Genomic DNA, 19,447 nt, shown 5'->3' with positions numbered 1-19,447 from the left:
ACAAGCAAAATCAACCAAGAATAATCCTATAAATGCATACAACCTTAACCTCAACCATGCTAACTTGTTGAAATCGAAGTCAAGTCGTCACCAAATCCTCGATAACGCCTCACAAAGAAGGGATTGTCCATAATCACAATATACTCATGAAGAATAAAATTGGGCAATCATGCAATATTTTGCTCACACTCATACAGAAGTAATTCATGCTTTCAAGAATACCTTAAGCTTGGCAATCGTGTCTCTCCACTAATGTAGAAACAAACGAGTCAAGTTCTTGCAGGGCTTTGCATTTGGTTGTAGTGTAGGCTTCGGGACAGGCAGAGATATATGAATAAGTGTGATGCACTTCTACCTAGGCACTACACTTTCTGAGCATTATACACAAAGAACTACTCCCTCGATTCTGTAGCAAAAGTCTCAACCTTGTTCTCCCAAGTTCAACCCTTCCCAAAAGCATTTTTTTGTTTTGGTCTATCCTTTGTCTTTATTTTTGATTTTTTTTTTCATGAGAGGTAATATCTCAAACTTTTTTTTATTATTTACAACTAATGTTCCCCATACTTGAGTAAAATCATACGCTCAGCTTCAACATAGTGCCAAGAGAAGAAGCAACATAAACAATATAGGTATTGATTCACAAAATTGAGCTAAGGGTTAAAATAAGCTACAAAGAAAAAGGATGGATTTTTCAGGCTCAAAAGGGCTCGCTAAGGACAATGGATTAATCAAGGTAGGTTATTTAAGGCAAAAGGGATAACAAAGAAGGTCTACCATCACCTCCTAGCTCAAAAGTGTCCTAAGATTTTGCCTTGAATCACAATCAAGCCAAATTCTAAATTCTTCAGAACATGATTATTAAGCAAACATGTCTCACCACACAAAGTATTTAGGAATGTCAGACGACTCAGCCTCAGTCACGGTAAGCTCATCTGACTTCAAAGAGAAGGTGAGCATGCATCCTGCAGGCTGGGCTCAGTCAATTCTGCCTTTCCTAAGTCTTTTTCATCAGTTCAATTTAACCCCTAGCAGTATTCAAAAAACTACTAAGCAAAATAAAATCTAATCCTAGAATATTCTTGGTTCAAAATGTTATAACCATGGTAAAGAACCAAACAAGAAATCCATGACAGTACAGGTTACGGAGTTATACTAAACAAATGAAAAGAGAATATTTTTCAATTTTCTTGCTTGTTTTTTTCCACATAAGTAACACATAAAAAGGCTCAAAAGAAAAACACATATATATACAACTCTCTAACCTCACTTAAATTGTGGCTTATCTCTAACCTCACTTAAATTGTGGCTTGTCCCCATGAAACAAAAATAAAAGATAAGAGGTATATACTTAGACCTCTTCACCTTTTTTTATAACGTTTAAGTTCACAATTTGCATACACATCAATAAAATACAAAGTGATTTTTCTAATAAGAATATTATCAAAATTACTAGTAACATACAAACATAACCAAGTCAAACCCATGATGTGCACTCATCGGTTTTGTATAGGTTATAGTTGATATTTTTACTCTTTCTTCCTATGTTTCTTCTCCAACTCTTCTTTTTTTACCAACAATAACACAATTCTTGAATTTTGGAAGCTTGAACTTCTTGTTTTGGGGGTGGAAATTCGAAGCTAATAGTTGATTATTGTTTAAAATCATTCGAGTGTCGATTATCTATGCTTATATTTTTAGTTCAAATTTGATTTAGTTTTTTTTTAAGTATCTCAAAACTCCATTGTCGGTCTTTAGGTTTAGTGACTTTTTAAAAACATCTCAAAACACCATTGTTGGTCTTTAAAAAGTGTTGAAGAAGACAAAGCGGATATTCTTAATTTGGTGTTGTTCGTTTAAATTGGTGATTATTTACATGGGTGTTTGGAGGCTTTATTTCATATTTGATATCGTTTTGGAGCAGATTTGGGGTGATTTAATCTAATTTGAAATTGCAAATTCGAAATACGTTGTGTTGAAAAACATATACAAGTCATGTTAATTCACTAGCATTTGTAAATAATTTTATAAGACAGGTCGAATGCAGATAACATGTCAATCCCACTGAATTCGGTGAATAATTGAACCAATACAAAGTCATGTCATTCTGGCAGAGTTCATCCTCAGGCTTTCTTATTCCAAGAAAGTATGTAGTTACAAAGAGAAAAATATATAGTTATTCTAAAATGTTGGCCCCATTAGTTGCTGTGGGTCACGACCATGCAATTTTGTGAATTCCAGCAAGACAATTGGACTAAATATAACACAAAATCTTTCATATTTGTCATGATCTACATGTCATTGTTTGAAATATAATTTTCTTTTTGTCACTTTGAAATATACAAAATATGTATCATGAGTAAAAAATTTAAAATCACGACAACGACATATATAATTTTTGAGCTATCATATTGTTTTTCATGAATTTTAGCCACTATTTTGAAATGTATTTCTTTTTCTTTTCTAGAAGTTTTTGCACAGATGGCCCTTTAAACGCATTGGTCTTTAATTTTTGTCCCTCATATATGTGATCTTCAATTTTTTCCCCTGCCGCTTAGTTAATGAAAATATTCCGACCTGTTTCGCTCGACGTAGATTCTATAACATTTTTAATTCTTTGCGTTGAATTTTAATATGTGGAATGATTTTGAATTTTATTCTGGTTGTAGTTTTTTTTAGTATATTTAGATCATCGTTTTGATACTATATCAATATTTAATATTTATTTTTTAGTCATCTATGTATTATATTAATTGAAAAGTTTAATATGTATTGTTAAATTTTTAATGAAATAAAAGTAAAAATTTAATTGAAGTTTTCCATAATAGATGTTTACAATAATTTCTCTCTGTAAAACAATCTTGATAGTAAACGTTCATTGATACTTGCCTTTTTTCGTAATTTGACACTCAAAAACACTTTTTAAAGAAGATTTGCCAAACACAATTTGTTTATTAAAAGTAGTCAAAAGTACTTTTCAAATGAATTAGCCAAACACAACTTGCTTCTCACCAAAAGTACTTTTAAAAATGAGAAAAGGACACAAATGACCATCCGGGTGAAACTATTGTCACCCGGTGGCCAAGAATCTTAAAGGTTAATTTTTAGCTTTTTCAAAATAATTCCATTTTCTAGCCATTTTTCAACTAATTCCAGCATATATATATAAACTGTATCATTTTGTATAGAAAGTGTATCATACGTATAGAAAACGTATCATACATATACAATAATGATGCATATTCTATATAATAATGATTATACTGTATATGTATAGAATGTTGCATAAAATATGCATCACTACTGTATATGTATAAAAAAAAATATAATATGCGTATAATTAGTAAATATACATTAATTAAACAAGAATTATACATTGATTATACACAAACTATACAAAAATGATATATTTTCTATACATATACTTTAGGGATACATATTCTATACGATAATGATACAGTTTCTATACGTGTGATACATTTTTTCTATACCTATACAGTAGTGATACACATTCTATACAACAATGATTATACTGTATATGTATAGAATATGTATCACTACTGTATATGTATTTTTTGAAGGCGCATAATTTTTTTCGTTGAGTGGCGGCACTTAGTCACCACAAATAGTCCTTTTTTTTTTTTTTTTTTTTTTTTTGCAGTGAACTTTAGTGACTACTTTTAGTGGCGACTAAAGTTACCACAAAAGTTTTTTTTTTTTTTTTTTATTTTTGGTAGTGAATGAGCTGAGCGTCTAGCGCTCGGTATTAATTTGGGCCGAAGGGTTGCGATTTTAGGCCCAAAATGTGGCCTTTTTCAGCCTTCGTTTTTGCTGGGGCCTCTCAATGTGCTTTTTTTTTTTTTTTTTTTTTGTGTGGATTGTCCTTCAAATTCACTGGTCTTTAATTTTTGTCCCTCAAATTAGTGGTCTTTAAATTTTACCCTTTGCCAAATATCATGACGTTTGGGGTTAGAATTTTCGCTCAGTGAAAAAAAAAAGACAATTTCGCAAGGCAGAGTTTTGTAGCAAAGTTAGACCTATTCGGGCCAAAGTTAGGCTTTAAGGCAGAGTTTTACAAAATTCTAATTGAGTAAAAAGTTTCAAACTCTGCCTGAAGGTAGGTAGAGTTTTGCAGGCAAATCTTTGTCTTGCGAATTCAAACTCTACCTTGCAGTTTTTTTTTTTTTAATTTTTGACTGAGCGGGGGTTCGATCCCGAAACCAAGGGGTTCTAGCGAAGGGAAAAAATTAAAGACCACCAATTTGAGGGGGAAAATTTAAAGACCACCCCCGAATAAGGTGCAATCGTGCAAATTGCCCTGTCCTTTTTTTCTCAAAATAAGCTATTTTTAGCCGGCAGACCAAACAGACTCTAGTTTGAGTGGAATGCAATGGGCAATTTTCAGGATTGCCCTTCGCTGGGGGTGGTCTTTAATTTTTGTCCCTCAAATTGGTGGTCTTTATTTTATCCCGAAGACCCAAATTACATGGCCAGTTTTGCAAATTCAGGCCATGCAAAGGCTGAATGTGCATGGGCAGAACTCCTGCAAATTCTGCCTTGCAATTTTTTTTTTTTTTTTTTTTTTTTTGCTCGGGATATTAGGTGAAGGACAAAACCTCCCACCACCAATTTGAAGGCCAAAAATTAAAGACGACCCTAAATGAAGGTCAATCCGCGCAAAAAAAGGGAATGCAATACCCATAAGCCCAAGCTCAAGCCCAAGTTCCTACCCCTTACCTGGTTTCTCTCTGTCTCTCTCGATCCCGACGAAATCCAACCGTCAAATATCAGGCAACCGGCAACCGGCAACCGGCGGCAGCTCATTTCTACAGGTAACTCTCTTTTATTCATCCTCTCCGTTCTTTTACTTATCAGTATTCTTGTAGAAACACAAAAATATGCATCAATGTATCAATTTTTTCTGAAGTATAATAGGTTATGTCTTTTTTTTTTTTTTTTTTTTTTTGGTGTAAAAAAATGCAAAATGTTTCCGATTTAGATAACTGTATTGAAATCCTCAGTTACCTTGCAAACTATAATAGACAAGAGTTGAAATTTTCTAGTAATTAGCAGTTTAATACAGCACCGCCTTATTGTTGCTAATCATGCCATGAAAATCTATCTTATCTATTAAATTTAAGTGTCTTAGTTTGACTGGGCACAAAGTTTAAGGAATAAAAGGAGACTTTTGAATCTTGTTGTTTTAAATTAAAGATGTGTGTAATGTACTAAAATGTCCTTTGAATCTTGTGGTATTAAACTTGTAATGTAGGATGTTTAAATTGTCAACTTATTAAATATAGAAAGAGAGCATTCTTTTTGGGACAAACCAAAAAAGACAGTAAGACACTTAAATTGGTACGGAGGGAGTAGTAATATTGCCATTTCAGAATGAAACAGAGGAAGTACGTAAGTATTAATTTTCTAGTGTTCCTTTTTTCGAAATGATCTTATTTTATGTTCTAAATGAAAAGTGTAAGCACTGGCATGAAGAAATGGAGAAAAGCAAGGAGTAAGGAATAAAAACAGAAATAGCTTGAGCTGTTAACCTTTTCCTGCCTGTCACCATTTTTTTAAATGATCATGTTGTGAACCGAGTGATCATCCAATTGGTGGATTATTTGGTTTGATTTATTACCTCAATTCAGCAGGCAGAGTATTAGTGATGGAATTTTGTAGATGCCTTGAACTTGAAGTCGCGTGCCTAAACCTCAGAAGTAACCAGATGGAAAATTGGATTTCTATGCCCCTTGATTTTCTAATACATATGTTTGAGCAAAGGAGAAAGTCCCATAAAATTAGTCTTTGTTGTGTTGCTGTCGTATAGTTTCCTTTTTCGTTCCATCGTTCCTATTTCTTGCCTTTTTCCCGGTATGCCGCTCTTTAGCTACAAGGTGAATGTTTGCACTTTTGACTAAAAAAAAAAGGTGAATGTTTGTACTTTTACAAGTTTGTTTTACAGTTATTAGCTTCCCTCCTACCCCTTTTTCTTTTTTGTAGTTGTGTTGTCTTTTCTTTCATTTCCTTTTCTTTTTCCTAGAAATAAATTGTCTTTTATGTCCTCCAGTTCTTCATAGCTTATATGAAATATTATGCCCATTTTACTCAGAAAAGGGGAAAAATAAGATTCTTCTTCTTCAATTGATTGAATTTCCAATATGTTCATTTCGATTAATGGGTTTCAAACTATGAAATCATTTTCAACATCCAAACAAGGGATTTCAATTGCCAAGAATTTTGCATCCTTAAATTTAAAATTCATGGATTAGAATCCTTTGTATATCCAAATTCCGTTGTCCAAATGTTACCATAATGAACTTCTCCAATCAATAACTCCAGATGCATATTAGACTGTTCCAAGTTGGTTCCAGGTGCCAAGTCTGGTGCCTTAACTTGGTCCAGCTTATATTTATCTAAGCCCTGACTCTAGATGTTCTTCTTTTCATAGTTTTGCATTCCCTTTTTGACTGATTTATCTTTTTCAAATTGAGGGGAAAATGAATAGAAAAGGTTTTCACGTTTTTGGTACTAGCATTGTAGTTTGCTGATCTAGTTGTTCCCTATGGGTTTTCTTGTTAAGTAGCTCCGAATAGTTCTATTAATTCTCTCGCAATAATTATAGCTATCTTGAAAATAGTATTCATTCTTTACAAACTGGTAATGGCATTGATTTTGCTGGCTGTTGGTCCCTTGAAGAACAATTTGACAGCGTCATTCTCTCACCTGAGTGTTTGGATTTCATTTAATTATGTTTGTTGCTCTGGTTTGCTTCTTCCTTTTTGAGTCTTCTGTACTTTTACAAGCCATTTTCTGCAAAATAGTTGTGTATTTATTGATTTTGGTTTTTTTTCGTTTTCAATTGTTTCGTCAGTGAGCTAGTCAGGCAATTTGATAGAGCAACTGAAACATCCAGTGGATAAGTTTTGATCTTCTGCATAGAAGCTAATTTAGACACATTTTTGTTGTTAGGGTGTGGCTGCAATTTTAATACAGTGTCTCATTTCCTTCAAATCTGTGATAGAAACACCTGATCTTCTGGGACTTATAAGGCTGCAGTTCTTGGTTTTAATCGTTGATCTGATTACTAAACTGGACTTTACTATAAAGCAAATGTTTTGAACTTTGACCATATGGTAAAATGATATTTAGTTTTTTCAGTTTTCTCTATTACATTTTAAAGGGAGGAAAGAAAGCAAATCTAAACAGTAAGAAAATACCATGTATACCAGGGAATTCCTAGACTTAGAAATATGAAAACGATATTTCTCGTTGTACACCAGGTACATTGAGGCTTGAGCAATATGAAAGCAATTAGAGTTGGGGAAAAAATCATTCTAATATATGTTTTCCTTGCTAAACTGGACTTTACTTCTGTAGTTCATGGTGAGAAATTCACATTCTAATATGTGTTTTCTTTGCTCCAGTTTTAGCTGATGGGATTCGGGAATAGAGGAATCGTTGCTGACAAATGGTCAGGGAGGCTTTTATGGGTCTGTGCAATTGGAAGTGCAATTGGTAATACCATCAATCTTCTTTGATTTTTTTCTTGAAATTTTTCTCTCTAGACAAGGGAATTGTTATTTTAAGTCTGTATGGACTGGCAGAAAGTTAACAACTAACAAATTAGCTAGCATGACTTAATTCATAATGTCATACATATGAAATCTCCACATATTAATTGATGATCCACAACAAAGCTCTTTATTAAGCTAGAAGTACCTAGTGGACTGCCAACCGCTTACCGTATTCATCCAAAAAATATTGCATGTAATGGTGTTTATCAACTTATGGTATTTGTAAAAATCTAAAGGTGTTTGCTCTATAGGCAAAGAGCTTATAGAAAAAATCCTATTAGCTTCAAAATAATTGTTAGGTAGAAGAAATTCTACCAGTTAAAATATAGAGATCTTCCAAGTTAAGTGAAAACTTGTTCCTCGATGCACTATGTTATAATTTTGTTTTAAAATTTTCTTTTAAAATTTTCTTTCATTTGGAATAACTAATTCTCAACTATCTTTGTGTAAATTAGAATTCATTAACTGAGAAGTATGATAAGCGATGAATCAAAACCCCACCGGGTGAATGGATCAACTTTTCACCTTATAGTGATCATCCAAGTTTGATCATATCGTTATTTTTATTTTGTAGATTTTGATTTACATGCCAACTTTTAGGTTCTTTTAATTCCAGAAGGTTTTGAGGGGTGCCATGGGACATTTTGGGGTATGGATTGCTGAGACGATCTACTTCCATTCTCAGTATGCACAATGACTCTCTTGATAAATGACCTTACCTAAAAAAAAAAAAAAAAAAAAAAAGCAAGCTCTTGATAAATGAAAAATTATTAATAATTTAATGATACATCAAGATTTGGATATATCTATGTGTTTACTTACCTTATAAAAAAAAACTGTGACCAATCTCTGCTGAGTGCTTAAATTATTTTTAGCTCTTCTGTTTGAATACTTGATATCGTTCTTTCTGTATCTTGCTTGTTAGGCTTCTATATGGTTGCTGTGGAAAGACAAACGCAGAATAGGGCAAAAATGATGGCTGAAGCACTGGCTGATGCAGGATCAAGTGTAGATGCCAGCGACCAAAGTTGATGTTATGGACTTGATAATGCTAATACATTTCCATTAGGTGTCTTTTCTTCCTGGGGCTTTTTTCTTACTTTAGAAACTACTCTGTTGTAATAAGTACTCGCGATCCTCATAAAGGAAAATACATTTGCTGGTCAAGAATTTCGAGTTGGGAAATGTGGGATTCCGTTCTTTAAGCATTTATGGTGCCTAAGTTTGGAACTGGACATGAAAGAGAAAAGAAGCTGCACGTCCTAAATTAAATTGGGGAATTCTACCCATGAAAGCAGCAAAGAAGGGATATATTGAATTGTGCAGCACAGAGAAGAACACCATGTTATATATTGCATTCTAGTTTTGCATTTAGGTGTCTGTTTTCAGTGTGAGATTACTGGGAAGTACCAAATAACAGCGTGGAAAAGAATATTCTGTTCTTTTAATTAAGTTTCTTGGCATTTTCTGTTGGCTTCTTGATTTCCTTTAAGTAAAAAAGATCAAACATAAAGCAGTCTCTCCTGGCAGAGTCTAAGGCGAAGGGCCGAAGAAAAATAATTGTGATGTCTGGACCAACTTGGCTTCTTTATAGTTTTTTTTTTAAATCTTTTTCTGATGGTGGTTAAAATTAGAAGCTGAGGAATATCCTCCCTCAAAGCAACAAAAGTATATGCCTTGTGATTGTTGATTATGAAAGAAAAAAGATATAAGAAAGAGCATATGCAAAGTTGAGGACTAGCGGCAATAATGGTGACTTATATCACTCACGATTTTGTATCCATGCAAAGTTGATGACTCCGTAATGCTCGAGCAATGTCAAGGGTGTTTTTTTTCAAGACAAATTTTCACATACATCTAGCAAAACTATTAAGTACAGGTGAGTCCTTTGGAATTTCATGCAAAAAACATTTCCAATTCAGAACTTGATTAATCACCATAATGGCTTCTCAAAAATGTATTCCATTAATTTTATCTCTCTTCATAAGTTTAAGTCTTGGCTTTGCTCAAAGAGTTCTCCTGGAGGAACCCACAAAAGCTCATAAACCAGAAAATGACCAAAAACCCAGCGGAGTGACTAAATCATCCGCCGGTGGCGGCGGAGGCTTTGGTTGGGGTTGGGGAAGTGATGGAAATATCGGAGGAGGTGGCGGTGGAGGAGGAGGTAGTGGCGGCGGCGGTGGAGGTGGTGGTGGCTCTTGTGGAAGCGGAGGTTGTAATCAACCAGGAATTCCAGGGTGGATTCCCCCGGGAATAAGTCCTGGTGGAGGAGGTGGAGGCGGAGGTGGTGGTGGAGGAGGTGGTGGCGGCGGCTACAGTGGCTCTTGTGGAAGTGGAAATTGTAACCAACCAGGAATTCCAGGGTGGACACCCCCAAGAATAAGTCCCGGTGGAGGAGGTGGAGGCGGAGGCGGAGGAGGAGGAGCGGATGGTGGTGACGGTGGCTCTTGTGGAAGTGGCAATTGTAACCAACCAGGATTTCCAGGGTGGATTCCCACCCCGGGAGTTGGTGGTCCTGGTGGAGGATGCAATTGCCCAACTCAACCAGTCCCATATCTTGCTTGCCCATATGGATGTGCGCCACCACCAGGTACTGGCTGTTTTGTTGGAAATGCAAAGAAGAGTGACAAGGAAAATCCGAATGCTGGAGATCATCATGAAAATGGGAACTGGGAGGAATCACTGTCCCCCAATTTTGAGAAATATGACTAATTTGGTGCTGAGCTGACACCTGCATAGGTCATGCTTTAGCCTTTAGTGCTAATAATTACACCCTTAATAATAAAAGATAATTCTGTCTCTATGCATCCTTACTAGTAGTACTAAATAGGAACTCACACATGCTGAATACATCCACTGTGAAACACAAGCTTGTAAGTCCATTGAACCATAGTATCTCGAGTTTGTGATGTTTTAACTTCTATATAGTGACAGTACAAAAGAGTTCTACACTATTAAGGCATCGCATCGAAATGATAACAACATGTAATTGTCCAGAAAAAATGGAATTAATAACCTGAAGAATAAGACAAGTTACATGTGTAATAGACTAAAATACATTGATAATGTAAAATTTCTCAAACTGTCGGTGTATATAAGTTAAACTCTTAACTATCTGAGGGAAAAAAAGACTCTTACTAGCTTTAAGAATGCTCCATCTTACCTGGTCATCTCATGTGTCTAACTGATTATACAAGGGATAATACACAGAGAAACAACCATTATAATTTTTCAATCCTGAGCGTTTAAGAGAGATAATTTTGCAACTATAGAAACTATATCTTTCCTACCTGCATATTTCTTTGAATTCACATGTCAAACATCTTCAAGTATATATGTTATATGCCCCGTTAAACAACCTGCAAAAGTATCAACACCAACTTCACTTCCCGTTATTCTCCAACTTTACTGTGGCGGTTAATCTTTATCCAAATCCAAATCTCCTCTAGCAGGCATTGAAGATGATCTTGCTATTACTTCAGGTGGAAGTCTTGGGGAAGCTGCGGAAGAAATAGAGGTACAGTGCCGAAGTAGAGGAGTACCGACACGACTTGAAGTGTCGTTAATTGTTACTGAATGATGATCCTCTGTGACAGTTGATGGCGGTTGTAACTCAATTTCTGTACCCGCACCATGCACTGTTCGAGGACTATCAACCAACTGGTTATCATCATATTCCTCGAGTGACATCACCGTGCTTGTATCGGTGTGCACAGTAGAGTCATCTGGGAACATGTGCATCCTCCTTTTTCTTCTTGCTGCCTTTCCCCATCCGTGGATCGTTTCTCTTATTCTCTGTGGAATCAATGCAGCCTTATAGTTTGTACCCATCTGCAAAGAGACAATATAACATGCTCAAAGCTATGTTCTTGGAAAATATTACATAATATCTACAATCTCATTTATTAGTCCATGAAAATTATTCGGAAGTTGCAACATGCAGGGTTATTAGCAACTGGGTCACACAGCTGAAGTGGTTCGTAAAGTTTGATGTTTAAAATTTTTGATTTCTCAATTTAGCTATATCTGCGGTGACATATACCTGTGTAACCAGTGCATAGACTGGCAAGGTGCTATAACCGCAAAGGAATTGTCCAGCAAATCTGGGTAAGAAACAACAGCATAGGCTCAGATCATTGTGCTAGATAGATAAACATTGATAAACGTAGAACTTAAAAAAAGACATGTATATACAGTTTGTAATTACACATACCCCATAATTAGTCGTAGATACACAAGTGTGTGGTTCTTTATGAAGCATGAGTTATACCCAAATTGCCACTGGAATAAAAGAAGTAACTTTGTCAAAACTCAGCATTTGGAACATTAGCGTCTATAACACCATGAAACAACACATGCATGTGGCAGAACATAACATATTATACAAGAACACGGGATAGAGAAATATTTTGTAAAAATATCAGCTTATAGAATCTCAAAACATTTGAAATCCAGACAAGAATAAACCAATTTCTTATGAGCAGTACACCGAGGTACTGACAGAAAACACAAAGTTTCGATTGGTCCCTGGTGCCAAGAGTCATTTTTGAAATTTGGAAATACTTTAGTACTCTGTACTACCTTGAAGCCTAAATATGGAATGCAGGAATATTTACAAACTTTCAGGAGAACATTTGGTCAAAGTGGCGAGAATCAAAGGTTATATAAACAGATGGAAAAAAAGAGCTTTTGACTTAAGAAGAAGAGATTTTGATTTTTCTGTTGAGCAAAGGACAACAAAAAATTGGACAAAAGAATTGGTATTCACCCCAGTGTTCCAGGACCGTACACACACATCCGTTAGCGAAACTATAGGAGATTGTATTGGCAAGATCCGCAGGTTGAGAAAAAAAATATCTTCAACGTTAAGATAGTATTTAAGGGAGAAATCCAACTCTAAGAAAGGATTGAGTTAACAGGAAGCATTCATTAGTATTTCGGGGAATGTGCCAATCTCAAATACTAAAGATCGAGAATATTAATACAGTTAAAAGGGAAATGCTTTGACTAGGTATTAAATGTAAAGTTCAAAGGTACAGAAAAACTTAAGCTATGAGAAAGGGACCAGTGAATACCCAGAACCAAAAGAATGAAGCAAGCTCAAATGCATTCTGCAAGAGTAAGCATGCAAAAACAAGTTAGTGTATATAGACATTAAAGAAAGTTAGCAGATAGACAAAACAATTAAAGAAGTGAAGTATGATAGTAAGAACCAACCTGGAAAAGGACAAAATGAATCAAGGACAAAAGTAATTCTGGTTTTTTGAACCAAAAAAGTTCATCTCGTGGTTTTAGCTTTGCCCTTGAGAATGAGCCAGTAATTCCAGCACTCTCCAATGCCAACGTCGCGATTACATGCTGCAGTTTTGTACCCACGAGTAGGACAAGCTGCACAGAAGCACAAGTAAACGACTATCTCTATATTCTATCACATTCATAAGTTAATATACAAGATAATCTAAAATGTATTGAAAAGATAAATATCATACTATCCCAATTGGTATCAAAACAGAATTGCAATGGAAGCACTTACAATGATAGGAATTAACGCTATCCAGAAATACAAATTCGATCCTGCATGTTAAAGTTCAATTGGTCATTTATGAACGAGTTTAATTTCACCATACAACAATTGTTGGGAGCAGAAAACTGCAAGCTTATCTAATGACAAAAAAATTGCAAAGAAAGTGGCATAACATAAGTTCCTCATTTCAAATAAATAGAGGATGTAGTACCTTTTACATTAAACAGCATAAAGCCCACCACGAATCCCCAGAGAGGGCCACTACAAAGATACAAAACATTTAGATGAGATCCACTGTTTAATCAAATCTTAGAACTAATAAAAATGAACTTTTCTCAACATTTGGCCCACTTCTCCTTAAACAACTTTTAACTCTCTGCCTAGTCAAAGAAGAGGATGAAAAATGGGAAAGGAGTACTTTTATTCTTACCTTACACCAACTATTCTTTGGAATTCTTCTTCCATTGAGCGAATCATATAGCTGTGAAAATCATAGTTTGATGTAAGGTTGTGATTCTGCCATGAATAAGAGGAGAAAGTTCGTAACTAGTGCTCTATAACAGAAATCTCTATCATATCTAGAGACACTCTTGTGATCCAAAAGAAGATACAAACATGAAGATAACTCAAAAAGATCCCCATAATAGAGTTCGTAATGAAACGTCCTATTCTTTTGGATGAACGACCACAGGATAAGTTTCATGTCTAGTTTTGGAAGGAAGTGTTCCATTCGTGATAATGTGCATCAGATGTAGTTTTATCATGATTGTCTATTTGAAATTTCCTGCTCGTTAAATTATGCTATGAGCTGCTTCTGATCATAAGGGTTCTTCTTTTGACTTGGTAATTTCTTCAAACCTAGACTAACAAATTTCACATCCTAACTACTTTTTAACTTCTAAATGTTTTACAAGTGATTAGTTCTTTAACTTTCTCCATAACATAGCTGTAAAAGCTGTCTTGGATCCATACCATGATAAAGCCCTTGCGCAGAGTAAGATAATCATCACGAACAACTGTGCGGCCAAACTGTCTGAAGAAACAGGTCTGCAAAATTTGACAGAAATATACAAAATATTATACTCATACCAATTATAAAAGGACAAAACAGAAAGTGCAAGTCAATACGAGTAAACTTTAGATACATTGCAAAAAATGTTGGTGGACGTTTTTCCTGTTTTCTTGGTTGGCAGGGGCGCCCTTCCCCCCACCCCTAGGCGTGTAGGGCATTTGTGGGTGTTGCTAGATTGGTATTGAGTGATAGCACAAAGGAAAAATGAAGAACGAAATGTGTCTCAAAAGCATTTATTTTAAGATACATAAATGTGTTGTAACATAAAATTTCTTTAAATAACATAGTAATGCTTGTCAAGAGATCACAGCAAAAAGAGCCTTTGATCAAAAAAATGCTAAAAAATCATATAAGGGCTTGTATGATACTATTTGTGGACTATTTAACGATTGGAAATGATATAAAATATTGATTAACTAAATCCATCGTTAATCAAATTTTTTTGAATTGTGTGAAATGCCTCATCCAGAAAACTTAAGTTGTTAGAAAGGGACACACTTATTTATTTACTTAAGGTCACAACGTGCCTCCTTTTCCTTAATTTACTTAAAGTCTGCAACATTGCCCCCTTGTTCTTGGGCCAAGCCCAAGCACGTGACGATGCTTTGGAAATAAATGGTGGTTGCTTCGAATTTAGCATACTACTCTGATACCACATAATTGTGTGAACCACCTCATCCAAAAGGGTAACTATTAAGGAGGAAATGTTTTTATTTATTTACTTTGGATAAATAAATTATGTGAGGGCTAGGGAAATCAGAATCTAGTAAAAATATGTAAGAAGAACTAACCACCCAAACAAGGAAATGATTCCTGGCCAGTGCACTTGATGTGTGAACTCTGACAAAAGTTGTCTGCCTTCGGAATGTCTTAGCTCTAGAAATTTCTGCAATAGAAAACAGTTCAGTTTCTTTTAGCTTTTTTCCAGTTCTATCAAAGTAAGCAACATGATGGATTTCTCCTTATTAAGCAATTCAAAGGGAACAGATTGAGGTTTTGAGACATTTCTAGAAGAATAAACTGCTGATCTCTTCACAAATACCAAGCAGGACTGAAGTATAAATCACCCCGGTAGATAAATTCCGCTTGCATCTCCCAAATGAAAGGAACAAAGCAAACATAACATCTGAAGACAGCTACCTGATAGATACCGAGGTAGAGAAATTCTACATGCATTAATCAATAAAACACCAAGCAATAGATGTCTAGAAATAGAAATAAGTGGCAAAAATACATGTTTGCTCCCAGAAAGACCACAGTGGGACAATAACAATTTTGGAAAACAAAGTAACACGATTCTGATGTAAAGATTAGCATAAACAAGCTGCAGAACATTGTCATCTCCAAACTTGAAGAGAAAAGAAATGAGTTAATCTTTCGTGCATCCCCAACAATTTTCCCATAGAAATATTATGAACTGAAGCAAAGTGAAAGAGGAAAAAAATAAGAGAGAAAATATCTTGTAACTACTGGAACCATGTTCAGGTGATACCTTTTAAACGATGAATTATCAAGTAGAATAATTCACTTTAGAGAATTTTGATAAAGTTCTCCAGAGTTATTCTACTGGATAGCTCATTGTAGAATTAGAAAAAAGAGAGCTTCAAAAGTTGAAGGAAAGCCATCAGCTTGTCCCTAAACACTCAACTTCAGATATCAGCCTATGCATGTACATTATCAAGTTTCTGCAGATTTTAGTTATCAGAGTCCACTTTTACTTCAAGTACAAAGAGTCATACATTAAACTGATAATTTTCCTTGTCTCCATCACAAAACATGGATGGTTCTTGACACTGCCGACTGTCTTTCTAATACAAAGACCCTTATAATTTTTCTTTTAAGATAAATAATATAAAGGTCTTTCGCTTTCTCGTTCTTAACTGATTTAAAATTACACTCTTGTTAAAAATAAAAATTTTAAATCAACAGACTTTATCCACAATGATTACAAGAAAACTACAAATGGTAGAAGATAGAGAACAAGATTACTTTTTTGACAAAATACAAGCAAGTATAACTTACCAGTTAGCACATCATGTCTGTCCATGCGAGCTTGATCTTCCCACTCCCTCCAACTGTGGACCTGGCCAGTTTTTCACTTCTCAGGCAGCTAGCAATGCAGAACATGTGAATAGAAAATACAGAAGTAAAGAAGAAGAGAGCAGTGACCAATGCATCACATTTTACTTAAGTCCAACTAAACTTGCCACTCGGAGAACCATGGACAACTATATCAACATATACAAGAAAACAATTGGACTTAAAAAGTTCACCAAACAATGTGCATCAGTTTATCAAGTTCAAGTAAAACAGAGAATGTTACCTTAACAATCGCCAGCAGCATTGTCAAGCAGCTATAAGATACATGAGTAATGGCCATGACGAAAATGAAGCGATGCAGCTGCTCTAGGCCTTCATATGATACAAAAGGTTCATGGTTCTGTCAAAAATGTTTAAGTCAGATTATTGACACTACTTCAGAAACAATTTTAGAACAAGAGATAAGCTAAGCAACACAAACGCGATAAACTAAAAAAAATCGTTATTTTCTTTTGGCAGGATAATCAGTTGCAGGTACATCTTATCGCAACAGGATTATAATTGATACAAGATACTGGGATAATGGTCTCATATGCCACATAAAATTGGGTTTACCTCTCCGCATGTATTTTGATTGAAGGAATTTAATACTCTCCGTTGAAGACCAAAAGCCATCAAAAGTTTACGATCCTTCAAATCTCCGTTCTCCGTTTCTTCATCAACGTCAGCCTTTGTACATGGGGCAAATGCATTATTGTAAAACTTTGATGGTATGCAAATATTAGATATGATACTGGAAGTTGCTGTGAGTAGGAGAGAAATGAATCCAAGAAGCATCAACTCTGTATACCAAATGTTGAAAATGGTTATGACAGGAAAAGCAATCTTTGGGGCTGGAAGGAGGGGAATCCAAATTTCAAAGAGCTTTTTTCTTTTCTTTTAAATTGTGTCAGTTCATTGTACATAAACATAGAATACCTTCTTTCATTTTTTCCACAGCTGCAAACAATGGCTTTCTATTGGTTTTCCTCAACCACTGACATGAGAAAAAAAAAAAAACTGTTGGTTTTCGAAGTTCCGTAATTGATGGTGCTACAAGAAACATAATCAACCAAGTATAATCAAGCCGTTTGAATTAACTTTCTTGAAGAGAAAGATAATATCTTTTTGTGATATTAGAAGCTTTGAGACACGAAGAAGTTACACATTCGTTCCAATCTTTTTCTTCCCCTTGGTATATAAAAAACGGAGCTTGTCAAATACTCCCTCCGTTCACTTTTACTTGTCCACTATCCATAAATAGATTTTCACTTTTACTTGTCCACTTTCGCATATCAAGAGAAAGACATTTTACATTTTTTGTTTTACCCGTAGCATTAATTTCTCATTCCAAATCATTTTCCAAATTCATTAAAAACTCATACACCAATTAATATGGGTGTCATGGTAAAATATGCACTTCATTTATTATTTCTTAAGGGGTGTGCAAAGTTCATAGTGGACAAGTAAAAGTAAACGGAGGGAGCAAGTGTCCAAGACTGGAAAATCTAGGACAAGTACCTCAATGTATATTCAATATTCAGCAGATTGAGTAATCAACAGGAAGTTTGTATATGAAAACAGAATTGCTGAATATTTAGGCCCTCACTACAAAGTCACAGAGGGAGAGATTCCCAGGGTGCCATAAGGGATCATCAAGATGGAACAAATTAAAGGTTGTGCATTTCATAGTATCTAGCAGGCATATATATTGTAATCCTATAACATGGGGAAAAAGACAACCCCCACCCCCACCCCCCCCCCCACCCCCGCCCATATTTCTGAGATATACCAGAAGAATAACTAAAGAAGTCCAGAAATAGCACTGATCAATCAACAACAGTTAGTCCTGCAGCATTTTTCCAATAAAGCTGCCAAAACTATATAAACCAACAAGGACAAAATAGAGTAGGAAAATGGAAATCAAAGGAGAGTTTTTTTTTGGCTTACATTAGATAACCTGTGAATGGATCGCTCCACAAGCAGTGACACAGCAACAAATATAGTCAATACAGAAGCAACAGACCATGTTGGTGTCAAAGCCAATGAACGAAGTTCTTGATTACCTTCTTCAGACATTTTAGCCAAATGTCTTTTTAACTTCAAATTAACCTCTCTCACTATAAAATCAAACTCTACTAATTACACAAAAATTAAAACTTTCTGTCAGTTCACATAACTGAGAAGTATTCTCAACATAAAACCAAAACTTTCTTGAAATCCACATGGTACAAGAATCATTATAATCCTTCACATTTAGGACTAAGTCAATTGTGAAATCTGTCACTTGGGGTTTGTTTCTTTTAGGTATTCAAACAGAAACTGAACTTCCAAAAAGATGTGTTGACTATGATTTGGACTTGTCCAGCAAAGAAAACAAAGCGTATTTGACCCACAATGCTTAAGAGAAGTCGGTGTTCTTGATTTATATCAGTAGCGTAACAAATGTGCCAAATTGTTAATGTTAACTACTATAGATTTGATGTCTAGAACTAAGACCCACAAAATAATATGAGGTAATAAAGAGATTCTTGAAACTAATGAAGCTTCTGCACTTTTACTGAGAGCAGAAAGGTCCAAGCTTTATGGGTGTTAAAATAGCTAATTTTGTCAAAAGGGTTGTCTTTTTAGGAAATGTTAATTAAGTAAACGGAAAAGGGCAAAATTTTCTTTTTTCTTTGAAAAATAGTTATTCGATCCATCGCGTAAGGGTCGGGGAAGCGGCTATCTTTAGGGTATTATCACTCTCTTAGATTTATTATATATTGTTGTTACTAAAAAAATAGTTTCATTATATATTGTGATTACTAAAAATGTTATACCGTTATTTCATTATTTTAGATGTTCAAACAATTAATTTTTTTTCTCTATTTTAAATAATTTTTTACTCATCAAATAACTCAATCCGATAGAATTTTTTTTTAACTTAAAAATAATAAGAATAAAATAGTTAAATATTTCATTGGAAAAATTATCCTTATTATTTTTTAAAGGAAAAAAAAAAATTTTAAGGTCGAGAGTTGAAGTAAGCCGTTTTTTTAAGCCGAGTAAATTATTTGAGATTTTTTACCCGGTCGGTTTCGATTTTTTTGAAATAATTTTAAAAAAAAAATTATACGATTGGGGGTGATTATGGACCGTTGGCAACGGTCCATTTGCAAAAATAAAGCCGTTGCCAAACGGCCGTTTTCTATTTGCCCA

General features: G+C 34.8%; 3 protein-coding genes across 4 annotated transcripts; 2 read left to right on the top strand and 1 right to left on the bottom strand.

Moving 5' to 3' along the window:
- Positions 1-4,665: 4,665 nt before the first annotated feature.
- LOC132037963 (uncharacterized) lies at positions 4,666-9,044 on the top strand. Of its 2 annotated transcripts, none has more exons than XM_059428675.1 (3): positions 4,666-4,829; positions 7,422-7,512; positions 8,497-9,044. In XM_059428675.1, the coding sequence occupies exons 2-3, from the start codon at positions 7,431-7,433 to the stop codon at positions 8,601-8,603; spliced, it is 189 nt and encodes a 62-aa protein (XP_059284658.1). In that variant the 5' UTR covers positions 4,666-4,829; positions 7,422-7,430; the 3' UTR covers positions 8,604-9,044. The 2 variants fall into 2 exon arrangements, with proteins under 2 accessions (XP_059284658.1, XP_059284659.1); XM_059428676.1 differs by lacking the exon at positions 4,666-4,829 and adding an exon at positions 6,982-7,130.
- A 468-nt stretch (positions 9,045-9,512) lies between these two features.
- LOC132038298 (putative glycine-rich cell wall structural protein 1) lies at positions 9,513-10,283 on the top strand. Its single transcript, XM_059428982.1, has one exon. It carries the CDS (start codon positions 9,513-9,515, stop codon positions 10,281-10,283), a length of 771 nt encoding a protein of 256 aa, XP_059284965.1.
- Positions 10,284-10,609: 326 nt separating this feature from the next.
- On the bottom strand, positions 10,610-18,778 carry LOC132037962 (MLO-like protein 11). Its single transcript, XM_059428673.1, has 15 exons — positions 18,197-18,778; positions 17,186-17,243; positions 16,823-17,049; positions 16,491-16,607; positions 16,190-16,250; positions 14,959-15,053; positions 14,068-14,142; positions 13,526-13,611; positions 13,307-13,356; positions 13,105-13,145; positions 12,789-12,959; positions 12,647-12,682; positions 11,785-11,852; positions 11,614-11,674; positions 10,610-11,402 (listed from the first exon to the last, which is right to left on the bottom strand). The coding sequence occupies exons 1-15, from the start codon at positions 18,323-18,325 to the stop codon at positions 10,989-10,991; spliced, it is 1,689 nt and encodes a 562-aa protein (XP_059284656.1). The 5' UTR covers positions 18,326-18,778; the 3' UTR covers positions 10,610-10,988.
- Between the last annotated feature and the right edge of the window lie 669 nt (positions 18,779-19,447).

This window comes from Lycium ferocissimum, chromosome 11 (assembly GCF_029784015.1).
Source record: "Lycium ferocissimum isolate CSIRO_LF1 chromosome 11, AGI_CSIRO_Lferr_CH_V1, whole genome shotgun sequence".
NCBI classification, from domain to species: domain Eukaryota; kingdom Viridiplantae; phylum Streptophyta; class Magnoliopsida; order Solanales; family Solanaceae; genus Lycium; species Lycium ferocissimum.
This window is presented reverse-complemented; position numbering and strand designations above follow the sequence as displayed.